The sequence below is a fragment of the Elaeis guineensis genome, chromosome 1 (assembly GCF_000442705.2).
Source record: "Elaeis guineensis isolate ETL-2024a chromosome 1, EG11, whole genome shotgun sequence".
Lineage (NCBI taxonomy): Eukaryota > Viridiplantae > Streptophyta > Magnoliopsida > Arecales > Arecaceae > Elaeis > Elaeis guineensis.
In genome coordinates this window covers 152,704,704-152,723,891 of record NC_025993.2, presented here as the reverse complement: position 1 = coordinate 152,723,891, position 19,188 = coordinate 152,704,704, and the positions used below count along the sequence as shown (strand labels likewise).

At 37.5% G+C, this 19,188-nt stretch overlaps 1 protein-coding gene and 1 pseudogene across 3 annotated transcripts; both read left to right on the top strand.

Moving 5' to 3' along the window:
* Positions 1-12,056: 12,056 nt before the first annotated feature.
* LOC105039380 (uncharacterized) lies at positions 12,057-18,953 on the top strand. Of its 3 annotated transcripts, none has more exons than XM_073244170.1 (5): positions 12,066-12,269; positions 14,321-14,405; positions 15,484-15,729; positions 16,944-17,057; positions 18,453-18,953. In XM_073244170.1, the coding sequence occupies exons 1-3, from the start codon at positions 12,218-12,220 to the stop codon at positions 15,656-15,658; spliced, it is 312 nt and encodes a 103-aa protein (XP_073100271.1). In that variant the 5' UTR covers positions 12,066-12,217; the 3' UTR covers positions 15,659-15,729; positions 16,944-17,057; positions 18,453-18,953. The 3 variants fall into 3 exon arrangements, 2 of the variants coding, with proteins under 2 accessions (XP_073100274.1, XP_073100271.1); XR_002164044.2 differs by having other exon boundaries at positions 12,085-12,269; positions 15,551-15,729; XM_073244173.1 differs by lacking the exon at positions 16,944-17,057 and having other exon boundaries at positions 12,057-12,269.
* On the top strand, positions 17,064-18,446 carry LOC109504791 (uncharacterized; annotated as a pseudogene).
* Positions 18,954-19,188: the final 235 nt, after the last annotated feature.

The window sequence follows — 19,188 nt, the reverse complement described above, 5'->3', positions numbered from 1 at the left end:
ATTCTCCAAACGTGGAATGCTGATAATTTGAAGATGTATTATCAATAAAGTCATCGATATGTACATTATTTGAAATACAATCAAAATTTTAGAATCACAAGTCTTTGACAAGTTTTATCAACTACCGACTGAATGTTGGCTTTCATTCCCAAAGCCGAGTTGTTTCCAGTACTTAGACACAAAGAATCAACTGCTTCAGTGACAACTGTATCTCGATTCTCCCGCAATAACCAACATCAACTACAGGCTTCACTAAAAAAATTGAACTGCCGACTATACTTCAGTTCTCAATATCGGCTTTTCATTGTAAAAGCTGACTATAGTCGAAAGACTAATATACCGACTTAGTCTCGACTAAGCAGAACGAAAAATGCTAAAACAATCAAGGTCGGATTGGAATTATACCGACTAGGCTACGGTCAGTTGAAAGATTTTTGGCTTGCCACTGATTATCAGATAATTTGATATACAAGCCCGACCAAACATCGGGCATGGAATATTCGACCTACAATCATGATCCTAATTTTGTTAAATACGTCAAAATGATTATGCGACTAACGGATATTCTATAAGTCCTACCGAATGATCGGACAACCAATTAATGTTCGATGATTATTCCACATTACAGACATTGCAGGCATTATCAACAAGCAAAACAAGAGACAAAATTTGGAAGAAGATGCTTTCATTCATTATCAAAAAGAGTTACAAAATTGGATCGAAGTCCAACTACAAGTGTCAGATTACAAAAAGAAAAAGCAAAATACATTGACTAAGTTTCATCATCGTTCCTTTGCTCGGGTGTAGCATCTCTGACTTGAATGATTTCGGACTCAGTCGGTGCTTCTTCTTGAATCGGAGCGGCTTCTTCTTCAGCAACTCCGTCTTCTGATCTTGAAGGGATGATGCCGCTCAAGTCGAGATCTAGACACAACTGTCCGACCACCTCGCTTGGCCGACCACATTAACAGCCTGACCCACTCGTACAGGAATAAAGAGGGCTTCAGATTTTCATCCACCATCATTAGCATCCTTGGTTGCGTGGCTTAGACGAGGATATGAAGCACATAATGACAGCTTATTCATTCGACCATCGGCTCTAGGGGCGAAAAGTTGAAACTGCTCTGGGATACAAAACTGCTCCCGAAGCCGTTCGACATTCGATCCCGAAAGTGAAGAGGACTCCACATCTGGACTCGACTGGGACTCATCAGTCAGATTCTCTGACCGATCTTTTCGAGAAGGAGAAGTCCTAGCCATGAGAATTACTCTAAAGAAGATAGAAGACTTTAGAAGAAAGAAGAAAGGATTCGAAAGAAAGGCAAAGTTCACATGAAAGCTGGGAGCGATAACCTTTGACGTTGGGGCAACAATCCGGCAGAGTCCCAGCACCACCAAAGACAGTGAAAAATAAAAATTTGGCTGAGAGCGATCCTATATATAGAATCTCTCAACGATCGAGATGAGAGCGGTCAAATCGAAGATCCATCAGATGACGACACGTGGCAACATCTGGACCGACCATTGGTTGGACAGTTCGACGCACCTGTTCCAAATTGAACCACGTCACCCCTATCTGCGTGAACAATTTCGACCCAATAACATCTGGACACGTGGAACAAATCTACTTATTAGAATCATATCATTCAATGTCGAATCGACTTTTCGAAAAGATACCTGACACTGACAACTGATACCGAATCATCCGGCCAGTATAACTGACGAATGTACCTACCAATACGATAAAATAATCGATCATCCGTATCTCAGAGGAAATGACGTCAAAATCGGAGCTCGATGTGATAGAACTCTCTTCGTCTAACGTGATAAACCACGTGACAATTTATACGTTGGATCACTTTAGATTTGAGAGTGAGGGGCAACTGTTGGGGTAAATCCACTGACCCCGATTTTGGTCTCCATGACTCCAACTCGGCAATAGCCAACCAACCGAATGTATGACTCTGATTGATCGACTCTTTCTCGACAATAGCCGATCGACTGAATGCACAACTTCGACGGAGCATTGGCCGAACTGACGACTCTGACTCTTCATCAACTGATTGAACAAATATCACCGACTTATGATCGATGACCGACGATACAGTAGAATCATCAACTGACGACCGTGCCTACTATCGATATACAGTCGGCTAATCTGCTCAATATGCCATAATCGTCACGAACGATTATCGGCCGCACATCACGACACCATAATTGAAAAATTAATGATCCACTACGTGATTATGACCCAATGATTTAGCGCTATAAAATATGAGACCACGTCCAATAGTTACAAGAACCTCGTTTATAAAAGGGGGTAAGGAAACTAGGACTGGTAAGCCATTTTTGGTTAGAACTCTGCTACTTTGAATATTGACATCTACTGTTCACCAACTTCTCTCTCTAATTTAAGCATCGGAGGGTCTCCATCGGACACAAATCCGATCAGTCCAGACGTTGTCTTGCAGGTGTTCGTTCCCGATGATAAGCGATGGAGAGTTGACCGCAACAGATTAAAATATCAGTGTGATGCTACTTGAATACTCCAACTTTGATCACGGTCTCCTGCTTTGATCTTGACTAGAGTTTCCAACCACCAAACCCAACATCAATTTGCAAACTAACCTTTGGTTGGTACCAGTAGTTTCTTTCAAAAAATATTGTTGACCACCAAATTAAACCCTAAAAGAAGTAAAAAATATCTGTGGTTGAATCCAAAAATGTGCCTCAATTCATATGGCATCAATTAACACCGTTTTTGTCGCTTATGCAAATGAAGGAAAGATCCTCCCTAGCTATACTAGGAGGTAAGATATAATTGTCACCTTGTTCCCTTGTCTGTAAAACGAAAATTATAAACTCCTAATAACTATCACATCTTTTTGAGAGAAAATGTTCCACGACAAACATCCTCTACCCAAACATAAAAAACATGACCTTGCTCCATAATATTCCATTTAAAAAAGTCGTGGATTATTTGTTCTCATTGACATAATAATGTAGTAACTTTTACGTGATTATATGTTTGCACGCTACTCAATGATTCGTGATCATAATTATTGATAAATATCTTTAAAATATTTATGATTTAACAAAAAAGGAATCAATATGATGATTATATGCATAGTTACTTGTACATCTTGAGCAGTGAATATATCGCACTTTTTGTCCTTTTTTTTATTTATGTGGCAAAATCTTATGTAATTGGCAATAATGTTCCGCAAATAGTAGGAAATTATTCTAAGATGTTCACTCCAAGCCTGAAGACCAATATAAATTTCTAATCTTGATTTTACTGACTTGAAGAGATATAGTTGATTTCGAATTTTGAAATATCATTCCAATTTGGTGGGGCAATTGGGCAAAGTCTGACTGATGACCAATTTTTAGAAGTTCAAAGGAGGATCTATTAGATGGACACAAAAGACCATGTCCAATTAATGTGTGGATGTTGTCATATATTCTAAGACTTATTGGATTATTAAAATTATTTGATTGACATAAAGAGCTAAATTCATCATGTATGAACTCTATCATAATCCAAGGTCCATGTTCTTTCGAAAATGTTGAGTCCATACTCAACGAAGCCGCTTACGTAAGGTGGCTTGTGTTCAAATAACAGGTAATAGCATGTCACACGTATGAGACCCAGCCCTTTTCTTGCATATGGAACCCACCATCTCTGACTTCTTTCTCTGCAAGCACATGCATGCTCGTGTGGACACCCACATTAAGCAAAAATGATGATAAAAAGAGACATTAATACATATAGATGGCTCATAAGATGATCATGCGGTGTTTGTTTCTGTCTCTCGTTCTTTAACCCCCCCCCCCCCCTGTTATTCAGTGCAAAAGGATTTTAAATTAAAAGTCAATAAACAAAGAAAAATTATACTTTAGTCCTTCAAATTTCATAAATATTTTTTACACAATATTTATAATTTAAAAACTTCTAATTGGATCTCTCAATTTAACATGTGATCTAATGTAATTTTGTTGGCTGATTCCGGCCAATTTCTAGCGCTAGAAGGTTGTACATAATGCACATGTGACGTTCTTTTCATTATTGGTATTAATATCAGCATATGAGTAATAATATGGCATAACGATTAAAAATTTTTATTTTGACGATGTGGCATATGAGCGTTGATGTAGCATATAAATGATGATGTGATATATACATTATGATATAACACTCGATGAATAGATACTTCAAGCAAAAAATTTCATTGTGATGTGTGTTAGGTGCTATATCATCATCTATGTATCAAACATTACTCATATACTTTATCATCAAAATAAAATTTTTTTAATCATTATGCCACATCATCATTCATATGTTAACATTGGTGCTAGTAAAGAAAAATCATATGTATATCACGTCCAATTTTTTAGTGTCAAAATTTGGCCAAAATCAGAGCCTATATTGAACCTGTGACACCCCAACCCACATGCACAAATGTTAAAGCATTGGAGATGAAGATCAATGCTGGGGAGGAGTTGGACTCCTCCCTCCAGCTCTATTTAAAGAGAAAAAGGCTTCCATTTTTTTTCCACTAGGGATCAAGGTCTCAAGCCAAAAAAATCATCACAGTTTTCTTTCCAAAAGCTACCACCGTACTCGCCCGAAATCGAGATTGGAGAGCTCGTCAGAGCCTAAAGTGGGCCTTGGCCTTCTTTCCTCTCTCTCTTTGCTATCTCCTTATAGCTTTAGGCACTATCATCGGCTGCTGGTTTTGTTAGAAAATTCATCAAAAGAAAATTTTCTATTTTTTTAGATCTAATTTTCGGCCTTATTTATCTTTTTCCAGTCTTTTCCCACCGCCAGCCTATGTCGTCAGAGTTCTTGATCAACCTCCTATGTTGGCTTGTGCCTAATAGTGAAGCCCAATCGCCAGATATTAAGAGATGTATAGGTTAAAAGGCAAAGCCCTATTTTTGTTTTGTTTTCTTTGTTTTATCTCTTCATCGTCAGCCGCTGTTACCATCGACTGCTGCTGATGGTGGTCGACCATCATCCTCTCTGATCGGTAGCCACCACCCACACTTCTTTCGCTCCTCTTTCCTATTCTAAGATGGGAGGGGAGGGCACATGCTCCCCTATTTTGCCTAAGATGTCAGAGGAAGAAGAAATAAAAAGAAAAGAACGGAAGAAAAAAGAAAAAAAAAGAAAGAATAAAAAAAAGAATAAAAAATACAAAAGGAATTCTATCTCTTCTCTTTTCTTCTCACCTTCCTCTCTCTTTTTATTTTTTCTCTCTAAAAGTATCTTTCTCTAGATTATATTTCTCTTCTTGATTATTTAGATTTTAATATCTTGATAGATCCTGATGAAGGAATCTTGGCTATTGACTGTCGGCTACCAACCTCCATGTTAATCAGGTCGAGCATTATGAGATTTTACTATTGATTGCATCATAGCATCCTAACATAATCCTTGATTTGTTGTTGACCAATTAAATCATTTTGATTAGGGCTGTCGAAATGGGCTTGGCCCACAGGACCAGCCCGGCCCAACCTTGTAAATGAGGTGGGCTGGGCTGCCATATGAATAGCCCAAATAACAATCGGGCCTGTTTGGCCCATCCCACATCAGCCCAAGGGCTAATATGGGTTGGGCCGGGCTAGTCCGGATAGGCCATAAAGATTTTTTTAAAAAAAATTTAAAAAAAAATTATTTATTTTTTAATCCCTGGCTCCTGAGCCCCGCTGCCCCACATCGCCGGCCACTGCCGCAAACCAGCAGGATGACCGCTTCTGTCGGTTCCTCTCTCTTTCGCCTCCCAGCTTTATAGATCTCCCTTCCTCCTCCTCTTCATCGCCAGTGCCGCCGCCTCTGACCTCCAAGTCCGATTACGAATCAAGATACGCTGGCCCCCTCCTCCCTTCTACCAACGGACGCCCCTCCATCCAACCTCCAAGCGATCTCCTTCCTTCTCCTCCGATTCCTTCCTCCCTTCTGTCGATGGATGCCCCTCCATTCAACCTCCGGACGAACCCCCTCCTTCTCCTCCTCGTCGGCACCGCCACCTTTGAGTCAAATCCAGCCATGGCTCCTTCTCCTCCTCAGGCTCTCTCGATCTCTCCACTCTCCGAGTCAGATCCACACCGCCTCTCCTTGGGCTCTCTCGATCTCTCTCCACTCTCCAGGCTCGACCGCTCGAGGTGCAGCCACCTCCGAGTCAAATCCGACCATGACTTCTTCTCCTCCTCGGGCTCTCTCGATCTCTCTACTCTTCGAGTCAGATCCGCACTGCCTTCAGCCTCCCCTCAGGCTCTCTCGATCTTTCTCTACTCTCTAGGCTCGATCGCTCGAGGCTCTCCCCCTCTCGGGCTCTTTGCCTCTCTTTTTATCACTCTTCACTCTTCAGTCATTTGAGATTTAAGGCCTATGAGCTGGCCCGATCTGGCCCACAATCCTTAAAGGACTGGGTTGGGCCAGCTATATTGTGTCTCATTTTTTGGCTGGGCCTAGCCCGGCCCGGCCCATCAAATTTTAAGCACTTGTGGACTGGACTAGGCCAGGCTGGGCTAGCCCATTTTGACAGTACTAATTTTGATTGGACTGATCAGAATATCAGTCATAATCATTTAGCCAACCTTATAAGGATTTCAAAATTTAGGATTTTTATTTTCAAAATAATCATGCTTAAATTATGACAAAAATATGATTTTGGATATTAACTTTTGAAAAAAAATTTCGATAAGCTCATTGTTCATGTAAGATTAAGATGGCTCCATGTTGGATAGAAAAGAGCTGCTCAAGGTGTTGCTAGAGTGACATTTAACGAATAGGATGGTGGTGTTCCTTAACAAGTCGGTGGCACCTTTCAACAAAAAGGAGTTATTGATCTTACTAGAAATGTCCAATGGAGCAACAAGAACTAAGCATGGCTTATATAATGTAGATATTAATAAGATTAGTATAATTGTAACAATAGTTGCAGCAATAGTTACCACAATAATGGCAAGTGAACAACAAACGCTGTCACTACAAGAATGTGGAGAGCAGCCAAAGTAATGAAGTAATATTACAAAATTTAAGCAGTTATTTCCATTGACTTTCAAGGAGACTACAGAATTTTTGAAAGCTGAGAATTGGCTTATGAAGATGGACAAAATATTTGCTGTTATGAGATGCTGTGATGATAAAAATATCTTGTATGCATCATACATGTTGCAAGATGAGACGTTCAATTGGTGGGAGAGGCTACAACATAAATATGAATAAGATAGGAAACAAATCATCTAGAAAAAATTTTGAAGGACATTTTATAACCAAAGTGTAAGGACTAAAAAAAATAAAAATTTATTTATCTAAAATAAAAAAATATGACGGTTACAGAATATGAAACTAAATTTATAAAGTTTGCCAAGTTTGTCTTATGGTTGGTCAAGGATAAACATGATGGGATGCATAAATTTGAGATGGAATTGAGGATAAAAATTAGAAAATAAGTTGTGCCAGATGGATTAATCATTTATGTAAATATAGTGAATAAAGTATTGATAATTGAAAAGAAAGTCAATAAAAAACATGCAGAAAGATAAAAAAAATCAAAAGAAGGGAAATAAGTCAAATGAATCTCAAGGATAAAATAATAAAACTATTGAGAGTTTAAATAAGACATCAGCAAGTAATAATTCTAAATTCACTGATAGCATCAAGTATTTCACATGTAGCAAAGCTCATAGGGAAAAGGATTGTCATTGGAATATTGATGCATATTTTTGATTATAGTCAAAAGGGCCGTAAAATAACTGAATGTCCACAAAGAACCGAGAGTCAACTTACCCCAATAACTAATCATGATAAGGATAGAAGTTTGAAACTCAGATCCAAGAAAGGGTCTATAATTTTATATAATAAGATACACAAGTTTCCGATGCAGTGGTGATGAGTTTTGAGATAGATTCTCAAAACTAATTTAATTAGTTGGTTAGTTTTGCTTGCAAGATAAGTAATGCTTTTCTTTTTTTAGATTTATTAATAAATTTTAAAATATTTTTTATATTGAATTATTCATAATTTATAAATTCGATGTATGATATTTTGGATTGTCGAATATGCTCTTTTTTAGTATACTAAATAATTTATGATTGAATGTTTTGAAATTATTATGGATTATATCAATTGATTTCAATGTTACATGGTTCATAAACTTTTTGAATTGGAAGATGAAAAAATATTTTGATTTTAGATGGATTTTGACTTACAACCTGACTATATATCTAACTCTACCAGTGAGGGTTAAATGTTGGTATTTTAATATTATACTAGTGTAGGTTGTGTACTAATATTTTGATACTCTGTTAGTGAGGATTGTGTGCTAGTATTTTGATACTCTGCTAGTGAGAGTTGTATGCTAGTGCATTGATATCTTACCCATAGGGATTGTGCACTAGTAATTTGATAACTTACCAGTGAAAGTTATATGCTGGTAGGATTGGAGCCAGGCTTGAGCTGGCTCGAGGCCCATCAGGCCGAGCTTTGAGCTAAGCCCACAACAATTCAGGCAGGGCTTGGGCCTAAATATAAGATCCGTTGGTCTTTCAAGTCGGGCTCGAGCATACCTTTGGCCTGGTCTAGGCTCGAGCTTGAATTCAAATCCAATTAGTAGCTGAAAAAAATCCGATGAATAGTTTGATCAATAATCCGATCAAGTCCAATCTTAAGTGGATTTAGTCTGATTAATAAGTCGAGCCTGATCTGATTAGTTAGTCAGTTATCTAATTGCTTCTCAAAGAGCTTTAAAATCTCTCTTCCTATCTCTCATCCATTCCTATGGCCCCTTAACTCCAACCTCTCCGGCCTCATCCCCCACCTCACCCCCTCCGCACTCTCGACCTTGTCTGCACCCCCACCGCCACCCTCCATCAGTACTTTTGTTGGGCCCATTCCCTCCCTTCTCTTTGACTGCCGCCTTGCCGCCAAGACCCTCCACCTCCTTTGCTCCCATGACTCACATCCCGCTTGCCACTTCACCCTCTCTCTTCCCCTCTCCTCCCTCCCCGACCACTCCCTCGACACCCTTCTTCGCTCCCTCACCCATGTTGGCCGCCTCCGCTTTGCCATCTCCCTCTTTTGCCTTCTCTCTCCTCCATGTTCTCCTTCAACTCCCTCCTCGCCGCCCTCCTCCATCGTAGCCACACCAGTGCCACCAGTTTCCTATCTGACGAAATGCTCCGCGCCACCCTCACAGTTCACCCCAATGCCTGTACCTTCAATACCCTCATCTGCTATCTCTGCCTGAACTCCATGCCTGTTGAGACCTTCCACCTCTTTCGTGAGATACCCTACTGTGGCTGCCAACCCAATCTCATCACCTACAACACCCTCTTCGATGGCCTTTGCCGCACTAGCGAGCTCTATGTCGCCCGCGGCCTCCTTGACTCCATGCGGACCAAAAGCAAGAAGGTGATACGATGGTGAAAAGCATATAATTGGATCAGCCCAATATTTGGCACAAATAAGTAATTCGGGCATGCCTAATTGGATTTAGGTCAGGCTTGGGCATGAATTTTAAAAAATTTCGATCCTAAGCCCAGCCTGAAGCCCAAAAAATATTTCAGGTCATGCTCGGATAGGGGTGCAGCCCAGCCTGGCTCGGCCATTTCCAACCCTATATGCTGGTATTTTGATACACTATCATTGGAGGTTATATAGTGATGCTTTGATTTAGTTCATGGTTGTCAAAATAGATATGATATTTTGAAAGAAATTAATTTATGAATAAAATGAATTCGTATAGATCTTATTTTGATTAATATTGTATATTTTGAAATGATATATCTTACATACTTATTTTTAATATATTATTATCGTTTGATTTATCTAACTAAAGTATATATTGCTAGTTGCACTGTTTAGCTCATTGTCTATTTATTATTGTGTTTATAAATTCAAAGGACTGGCTTGACTTGGAGATTCAATATAGAAGAGCAAATTAGAAGTAGAATATGATATCTTTATTTTAGATTATAATTTATTTAAAATAAAATAAAACTAAAAAATATTATTTTATAAGATATTTGATTTAATTTTTTAAATTAAATTTAAACTTTAATTTATTGATTATTTATTCTACTGTTGCTTTATGATATTATAAAAAGATGTCTTGCATATTTATGAAGAGAGTTTTTCATGAATATGCCGTAGTTGCTATGACTCCTAACTTATAATTTCGAATAGAAAATGTGATAAAACCATACTCAAAAAAATATGGAACTTAATTAGAGGTTTTTAAACTAATGGACTCATTTAAAAATTATTATAAAATTTGAAAGATCAAAAGTATAATTTATATAATAAATAATGGGTGTGAAAAGTAAAAAATGAGATATGAGAATCATCATCCCATTGCCTTGCTTGGGCATGACAAGGTAGCCCATTCCATTGTCAGTCATAAACACCAATTGCCATTCCTTTGTGCCTTTTCCCTGAAAATGGAATGCAAGTTTGCAAACTATATTTAGTTTAGTGTATGCATCTCTTCAGCTGAGGAAGATTTAAAATCTAAATTCTTATAGTATTTTGGTTACCCAAAAAAAAAAATATCTAATAGTATTTCTCAAATGTTCGACTCATAGCTTTTCTCATTTGAGGTGCGCCCACCATTTTTCTACAAACAATGAAAATACTCATCATGTAAGGTCTGTTCGGTGCTTGTAATTGAGCATCCAAGCTCAGTTCGGACCTGGAAGAATCCGCTTAAGCCATTTGTTTGACGTTTTAGCTGAACTGAATTCCCTAGGCCTTCAGTCCCAGGGCCAATGAAGGCTAAACAAAATAGGGCACGAAACTACTTCAGTGTGTTTTAGTGAAATGAGCCACCACTCAGCCCACTCGTCAAACGGGCCCTAGCCTACGCGCGTGCTTCAACCCAGGATCACCATTAATTCTCATGAGAAATTTTTTGTACGCTGTCCCCGATGAAAAAGAAAATACACCGCATCTTGGACTATATAATATAATTAATAAAAAAAATATTTAATATAATTTAATTTTTTTAATCAAAATATCTGCCCACTCATTTTACTCCCAAGATATCCTAGATAATAATATGATGTCATAATAATAATATGATATCCTATTGCATCCTATGATATTCTATTACATTACATACATAATTATCAAAATATCATAAAAATTTATAAAATTTCATCCTGTTATATTTTATATATAATTATAAAATATCATAAAAATTAATAGGATATCATAGTAATATTATGACATCCTGTTGTAATTTTATAACATCTTGTTGCATTATACAGACAGTTACCAGGACGTCATAAAAACTAACACCATAATAATATTATGACATCCTATTACATCATATAGATAATTATCGAGATATCATAAAAACTAATAAGATATTATAATAATATTATAATATCTTATTTTAATTCTATTATATTCTATAAATAATTATCGAAATATCATAAGAACTAACAAAACGTCGTAATAACATTATAACATTCTATTGCAATCCTATGATAATATATTATATTTTATAAATAATTATCAAAATATCATCAAAATTAATAGGATATCATAATAATATTATGGCGTCCTGTTGCATCTTAAAGATAATTATTAGGATGTCATAAAAATTAAAAAAATATTATAATAATATTATAATATTATATTATATTTTATAAATAATTTTTATGGTATCGTAAAAATTAATAGGACGTGATGATCTTATGGCAAACAACAAAACGTGAAGAAAATTATATTAAATATTTATTTTTTATTAACTGTACTGTATTATATAATTTAATAAAATGATGCTTTTTTTTTGCCTCCACCTGACCTGATGGTCAAAGAATTCCTCTAATTCTCGTAACAAAAAGGCCGCTTCAAACGCATCCTAACGCACAGTGTTTCTCGCGATCGACACATTTCTCGAAGTTCTCAGCCTTAGATCAAGACAGATGTGGCGCGTCCGAGAGAAATTCAAGATATAGTAATGCAAGCTGAGCTTCACGGGATCCGCTCCACGATAAGTTGTTGCTGCTGATCGTGAACACTCCTTATCGTGTCCCACCTTCACCGCTTTTTTTTCGCTACATCCGCTCCGGCTCCCGTACGAAAAGGACCGATCTCTCTTGTTAACCTTTCTGAATCCTTCCACGGAGAAAACTAGGGCGTGGTTCATTCCCCCTCTCTTTTTGTCGCTTTCCCTTTCGGTCGCTGTTGACAGAATTCGGGATGGAGACGGTCAGAAGGGCGGCTCATGCCGGATCCTGGTCCACCAGCAACGGTGAATTCGAACTCTCCTGTTCTTTTGGGTCTTTTCACGGAGGTTTTTGCAGTATTGATCTGAGAGAACAGTTTTCCTCGGGTTTGCTTCCATTTGTTTCCGAAGGAATTCTTTGGATGTCGGTGGTTATTGGTTGTATTAGAGTTTAAATGGTTAGTGGAGGATTTATCGGGAATGGATTGCATTGCTTGGTGTGCTGAATCAGAATCTAATGGATGGGGGCAGCTGGTCGTTTCTGCAACTGTTTAGACGTCATTTATAAGTTCATGGATCAGTTTAGCTTTCCAGCTGTGATGGTTTTTTATATAGATGAGATTCGGATTGTGTTGATCAGTCTATTTATTATAGTGAATTGTTGTTGGTGCCTATTTTAGATTTGTCTCTTAATGAACCTTTAGTGGGAAAAGGATGTGGATGAGGTTTGCGCATAGTCTTTTCTTGTGCATTTACGATGACTGGATCTAACATAAAGTATATTCAACTTGATTTCTTTTTCAGAAAGAGAATAGAAATTATCATCAAGGAATATGAACTTTCGTGTTTGCTTTAATGTGGAATGAGGTTATGACTCCATTGAGCCAAAGCACTAGGTTTTCCAAAAGAACGTCCATTGAAGTGTTGCATGATATTGTTGAAGATTAGTTTGGAGTTGTGACTACTGTAGTGTTCATTGGTGCAGAATTGTAGCATGTATCGGTATTTGAATACATGGAGGATTGATTTGATGGGAAAGTGCCGTTGAAGAATATGATTGTGCATACGAATGGATTATTCTTGAAGTAAATGGAATCGGAGCTTTTATTCAATTTGATGGCGGTGTATCGTATACTTGCTATCTCTCTGCTTAACAATGATGAAAATACTGTTTGCTGGTCTCATGCTGCCTTGACACTGCAGTGACATTTATATGGTGCTGTGGTGTGCCAAGAAGTGGCAAGTAGCCAATATGGCTATGTGCTGGTAAGGCACTAGAATGATATGTTCTTAATGGTACAAATGACACTTCAACACGTTATATTAATGAATAGATGGATAGGAAATTTGTAGTCAAGTTGAAAATGGAAAATTAGAGTGGAGATGAACTTATAGAGTGTTGTTTGAATTTTGAACATAAAATGCCAATAGGATGAACTATGAAGTGTAAGTTTTATATGATAGAAACTGCATTACCGATGGTGTGGAAATTCTAGTTGTATCAGTATGCAATTACTGATTAAGATCCAAGCAGTGAAGAGGTAATCAAAATAATTAGCCTATGGCAGAATGTTCAAATTGGAGATTAAGGAAGACATTGCAGACTGCTGTGAAATGTTTTGACTTTTGAGGTAACTCAACTAGTGATCATCGATCAGGTTTTAACATTTGCATAGCAAAACATGTTCTAACAACCTTAGGCTGCCCTTAATAATATCTGGGTGGCTTCTTTGCTTTCCGTTCCATCAAAAAAGGAAAAAAAACGACAACCTTATGCTGAAATTAATGAGTTTTGGCTTCAGAGAAATTCCTAGGAAATGGGCTGAGCATCGTGCTTTGATCTTCAAAACGAAGAACAAGGAACACACACAAATAAAAAAAGAAGGAATACCACTGCAAGCATGTAAACTGGAATAAGATGTAGTAACGAATGTGCTATTTACTTTTCCATTGAGTAGAGAATGACATGTTGGAACACATGTATGTCGCAGACCACCAAAAAAATGCAAAGTATGAATTTACTGCCAATATCTAGAATTATTTAATTGCATGGGTGGTTAAGTTTGTTCTGTTAATTCTGAATCTTAGTTAAGGCAATGATTTAAATTCTGAATCTTGAAAAGCTTTCAATACTATCTGGTAAAGGTGCTATCAAGGACTTTTGGATTCCTCATCTGATAGTTCTCCTACTCTTGTTCTTCCTAGTTTTCAAATGCCTTTTATACACATTGTTTCCATTTAACCAGTGTTTGATTATACTGCAACTTTCAGAGAAAAGAATTCCCATGCTTATATTGGAGTGTTTTCCTGTTGTTATAAAAGATTTTTCTAAGAGTGCCTTCATGAAATCCTGACAGCCAACAAACTGGAAGAGGAACTTGATGGGTGGCTCAGAGTAACTGGCCTGGCTAAATCTCCTAATGTTAGAGGTGTAATTGCCCCGTAAGTTGTCACACACAATCTTTCATGTTGCATATCTGATTAAACACATCACCTTGCTCTATTGTTTCTGTACTCCATTTTTTATCCCTACAGGCATGCTGGTTATTCATATTCAGGTCGCTATGCAGCATTTGCATTTGCTAACATACACCCAGCAAACATGTGATTTGATTATGCCATTCCTTTCTTACTTCTATTTGTTAGTCCCAGAATTTCACAATATTGGACTGAAAATTGCATTTTAACCTTAGCCTGCTATGATATGATCTTATGACACTCAATCAATTGAACCTGATAATTTGTATTAACAAACTAAAGGGTTCTGACTTTACTAGAGTTCATATTATACAGTCAGCAAGAGAGCATCCTTTAGGTCCATAGAGTAGTCAATAAAAGTCCAACAATCAAGCTTTTCTATTTTATATGGTTTAAAAATTGTTCAGGTCTGATTTATCTATTTTATTATTGCGAGCCCTAGTAGGAGTCAAATAGGTTGGCAGTTAGTGGGATTTCAAGGGATTATTTTCTCTTTATATTTGTAAGAGTCCAAGTTGTCGTAAACCAGGGGTTTGTTAGAGTCAGATTAGTCCAACTGGTTTTCTCTTCTGCATACATGGATGCTATCTGCTTAATTATGCTGACATTGTGATTGGTTATCAGACAAACCAGTTGCATGATAGCTTTGCAATGTTTTTTGAAATCACAACTGGTCAATTAACCATTTGATCAGCATCTATGTATTAATGCAATAAGTAAGCTGTATCATTTTTCCCATAACATATTGATTTGGTCATTTTACTTTTTCAGGGGCTTTGTTTCATTGATTTTGGTGATTGAAATTTGTCCTTTGTTGTAAAGCAACTTACAATGCATGCATGCCTTGTTTTTGTTAGGTCAGAATTATGTCCAACCCACGCTACCAATGCTTCTTGTAATTTTGTAGTTGAACATGCTTTAGCAACCTTTATACAAAATCTGTACTAGACAATTGCAAACATGTGAGGCATGAGCCATGAAGGCATTTGCAAGATGCCATGACCAACTACCATTGGGCACGTTTTTACATTTCCTGTTTCAGCTTAAACATATATCCACTTGTGATTGCTGCACATCCATCAGAACTGAATCAGTTCTGGAATCTGAAGGTAAATGAGGTGTTCCTCCTGCTGCTGAGAATGGTTCCACAAGCCATATGTCCACAGCACCTCCAGCTGAAACCTCGGATTTGGATCAAGCAAAGGGGTGATCGATGAAGTTCGATGCAGAACTTAAAACTGTTGCCAGCTCTTTTATGCCTGTGATGGTTAAGAGCTCCATGCTTGAGGTGCATTTTCATTCTACATTTCTTTTTTTATTATTATTTCAATAATGTTTTAGATTTTGTGTGTTTGAATGAAAAGAACCTTTCAATGCTTACATCTAGCTCTGGTTCTCCTCCTTGACCTTGGATGATAAACCTCAGTATTTGGCTATCTGCAACATGGGTATGAAAAGTGGCATTAAGTTGTTCTGTTTATTTGTTAAGATATACATGGACTGAATGTAATTTCATGTAATTGTAACTTTAAACTGCATGCCTAGTAGTTAGCCATTGCCTCCAGATGGTTGCTTGTGCAGTACCAGTTCTGTTCACTTCTTCATTCTACTAGAACATGAGGGATATAATATGTCCACCTAATTGTGTGCATGTACCATCTTGATAATCTGCTTGTGGACATGCATGGATATCAAGCAAATCAAGGAACCATGGTGTCTGGCCTGTCTGATGCTTGTAGAATATAGTAAATTAGTGTGTTGGATATTAAACGGATGGTTTATCCTGGTAATCCACCAGACAAACTTGATATATGTTGATATGTCAATGGTTGCTGGTTTGTTCGATGACAACACTCCTTGGACAGGTAAATCTGGAACCAACCTTCCAACCTTAAAAACAATTTCCTGGTGTTTTTCAGATTCTACTAATTAAATTGGTAGGAATAACCTCCATGTTGCATTACTTCATATACTGATGGAAGACTTCCTTTCGAAAAATGAATAAATAAAGAGAAGTACCGATGGAAGATATCAACAATGTTTCAAGCTCATGGCCAAAGAATCACATGCATAAAAGCTAAAATGTAAAATGGCACATATCTATTCTCAAAGTCAAAAATGTCTTTCTTTGTCAAACCTTACACCAATGTTTAAGTGAGTAGAACACTATGGGCTATTTGATTGACAGGTTTTTACTAAAGCAGATTTAGGAAAAGCTTACAATGAATACGTTCTACAAAAATTGTTGTTTTAGTTGCCTTCCATTAAACCTATTTTTCTATTAAGTTACAAAAGTTCAGGAATTTTCTATGGAGAACAGGTCTTCTCTTCTTTACACAAAGTCTGTAAATTAAAATCTGTTATACAGAGAATCATGTTTACAATTATCTGTAGAGAACTAGAATGGTTGATCTATGCACCAGGGTTTGACCCAAGTAGGTTAAACCTCTGCCTTGGTATCAGACTCGAATCCTATTGAGGTGTTCAACAAAATTATGTCAGGTTGGTTACCATAGGAGGCATTGATGACGATTGCAACATCCTCATTCAATCAAGATGCCACCTTCCAATCACAAAGAGAATTGCTTCTCCAATATTACCCTATTCCATAAGCAGGTAAAAATTCAAAGGCTTAATTGCTTAAAAAATCCTACATTTTTGTATCATTTTCTATTTTAGCATATCATTTAAATTTTTTCACTCGGGTATGTATCCTTTGTAATTCATTACAATGTTTGCCTGCCTGTCAAACCGGCATCCAACTTTGCTGTTAAACTGTAGACATAGAAATGACATGGAAAATAACAAAATAAGATGGAAATGACATGAAAAAAATAAATTAAATTGAAAATAAGATATGTCTGTCATCTTCCTCCTATTCCAACCCCTCTCCTCCTCTCAATCCCTTTCCTCCCAACTCTCTCCATCTTCACCACTTTCCTTCCTTCAAATCCCTCGCTATTTAGTGCAGAGAAGAAAGAAATAAAGCAACAATCTAGAGGAAAGGAAATAGAGTCAAGAGCAAGCAATGGCCAAAAAAAGAAATCTCATTCTTAGGAGGGCATGGGACCTCATAGTCCTCTCCATCTCTCCAATGGCCTAAGTGAAGAGACCCACCAGCCAAAAGCTCTTCAAAATGTTTAAAAGATTCAAACTCTGTAAACACTGCAACTATGCCTTTATTGGAGAGTACAAGTTCTCCCCTTCCAACACTCCTCTTGTCTACCACCCTCATGCTTCCTTGAAGAAGAGAGCTATTTCTTTTGTCTTCTATGTGGTGGGAATGACACCGAGTCTATTGTTAAAGAAAGCATTGGAGATGAATGGAAGATATTGTCATCATGTGCTGATGAAGCTAGGCAAAAGTATCCAAGCTTTTAGAGCCATAGGAAGAGAATGATTCATCATTTGTTAATCAAAAAGTACAGAAGCTCGTAGAGAGGTTGTACTAGGAGATGAGGATTCAAAGACAGGAGTCTATAATGTACTACATGGAGATGCTTAATAGTTCTTAAATATTTGTATATTTTGCATTTTCCCTCTATTCCTTTCATTAGTTTTGGCTCCTCTTTTCTCTATAGGTGGTTTTCCTTCTACATTTGGCTGCAAAGCAAGATCATGCCTTTGTTGTTTGAATTGTTTCAAATAATTTGTGTTGTTTTATTCTGTTATTTGTAAGTTATGATTAGGTTATGACATATTGTAAGTTGATGTGAGTAAATAGTATTTTGCATGGCTTAGTTTTCAGTTAGCACCAAAAAAGGGGCAATTCTCACTATGCTTTCTTTTTTTTTCTTTCACTCCCACAATCTCAACCTACAACCATGTTCGCCTCATTATCCCGTCACACTCTTCTCTCTCTGGCATTTCATCAAATACCTTGCACTTCTCAAAGCATTCAACCATCAGCATCCTTTTGTCTTTTTTAGTATATTTGTTTTTTCTTTGTTTCACATATGCATCAATATGGTATTTTCAGTATAACTATTAACTTGCGAGATTTTCTCATAGGACTTGGTGTGACTCTAAACGCACGGGATGAAGAGAGGGTGCAGGTGCAGTCCAAGAGGAGGGTGGGAGGTGGCAGTATGGGAGAGATTAGGGAGGAGGAGATGGCAAGGGATTTGAAGGAAGGGGAGAGGTGGAGGTAGAGAGAACCGGAGGGATGACAGATAAGCCTTTTATTTTTCATTTAATTTGGTTTATTTCATGTTATTTTCATTATTTTCCACGCTATTTCCATATTGGTATGTTATGCACATTGTTTAGGTCGATTACTGTTGGAGGCACCGCTGAAGATGGAGATTTGTTTGGATATCGGGATAATTCATTTCATGAAACATTGGAAGGTGGAAAGCAGCGGAGCAATGTGAAGCATAAATTGGGGCGATCGTAGATCAGAGTCCTGTCCTGAACGGCTAAATTCTTTCTCCTCTATCCCTTTCTCCCTGTTGGTTGCCCTGTATGGATATATATTCCTGGAATATAATGGTTTATCATGGCTTTCAAACATGCCCATAGAGCTGTTTGGGTTGAGATTATCATCCAGTGACGTAGAGAAAAGTTATTGCTTCCAACAACATCACATTTATAGGAACTGTTTGCTTCTGCTGGTGGTACCCTTGTACATGCCACCACCTGATGTGCAAGGTCTAGGCTCTGGCACCTTCTCCATCGTGATGAGATACACAACATGAATATGTGAGAATTCCGTACCCTTTCGTTAGCTAAAGCCGCAGCACACTGT

Coding starts and splice junctions, on each gene's coding strand:
- LOC105039380 (XM_073244173.1), top strand. CDS start 12,218: ATGGAGACGGTCAGAAGGGCGGCTCATGCCGGATCCTGGTCCACCAGC. Junction 12,270..14,320: donor ATCCTGGTCCACCAGCAACG/GTGAATTCGAAC, acceptor AAATCCTGACAG/CCAACAAACTGGAAGAGGAA. Junction 14,406..15,483: donor GTTAGAGGTGTAATTGCCCC/GTAAGTTGTCAC, acceptor TTCCTGTTTCAG/CTTAAACATATATCCACTTG.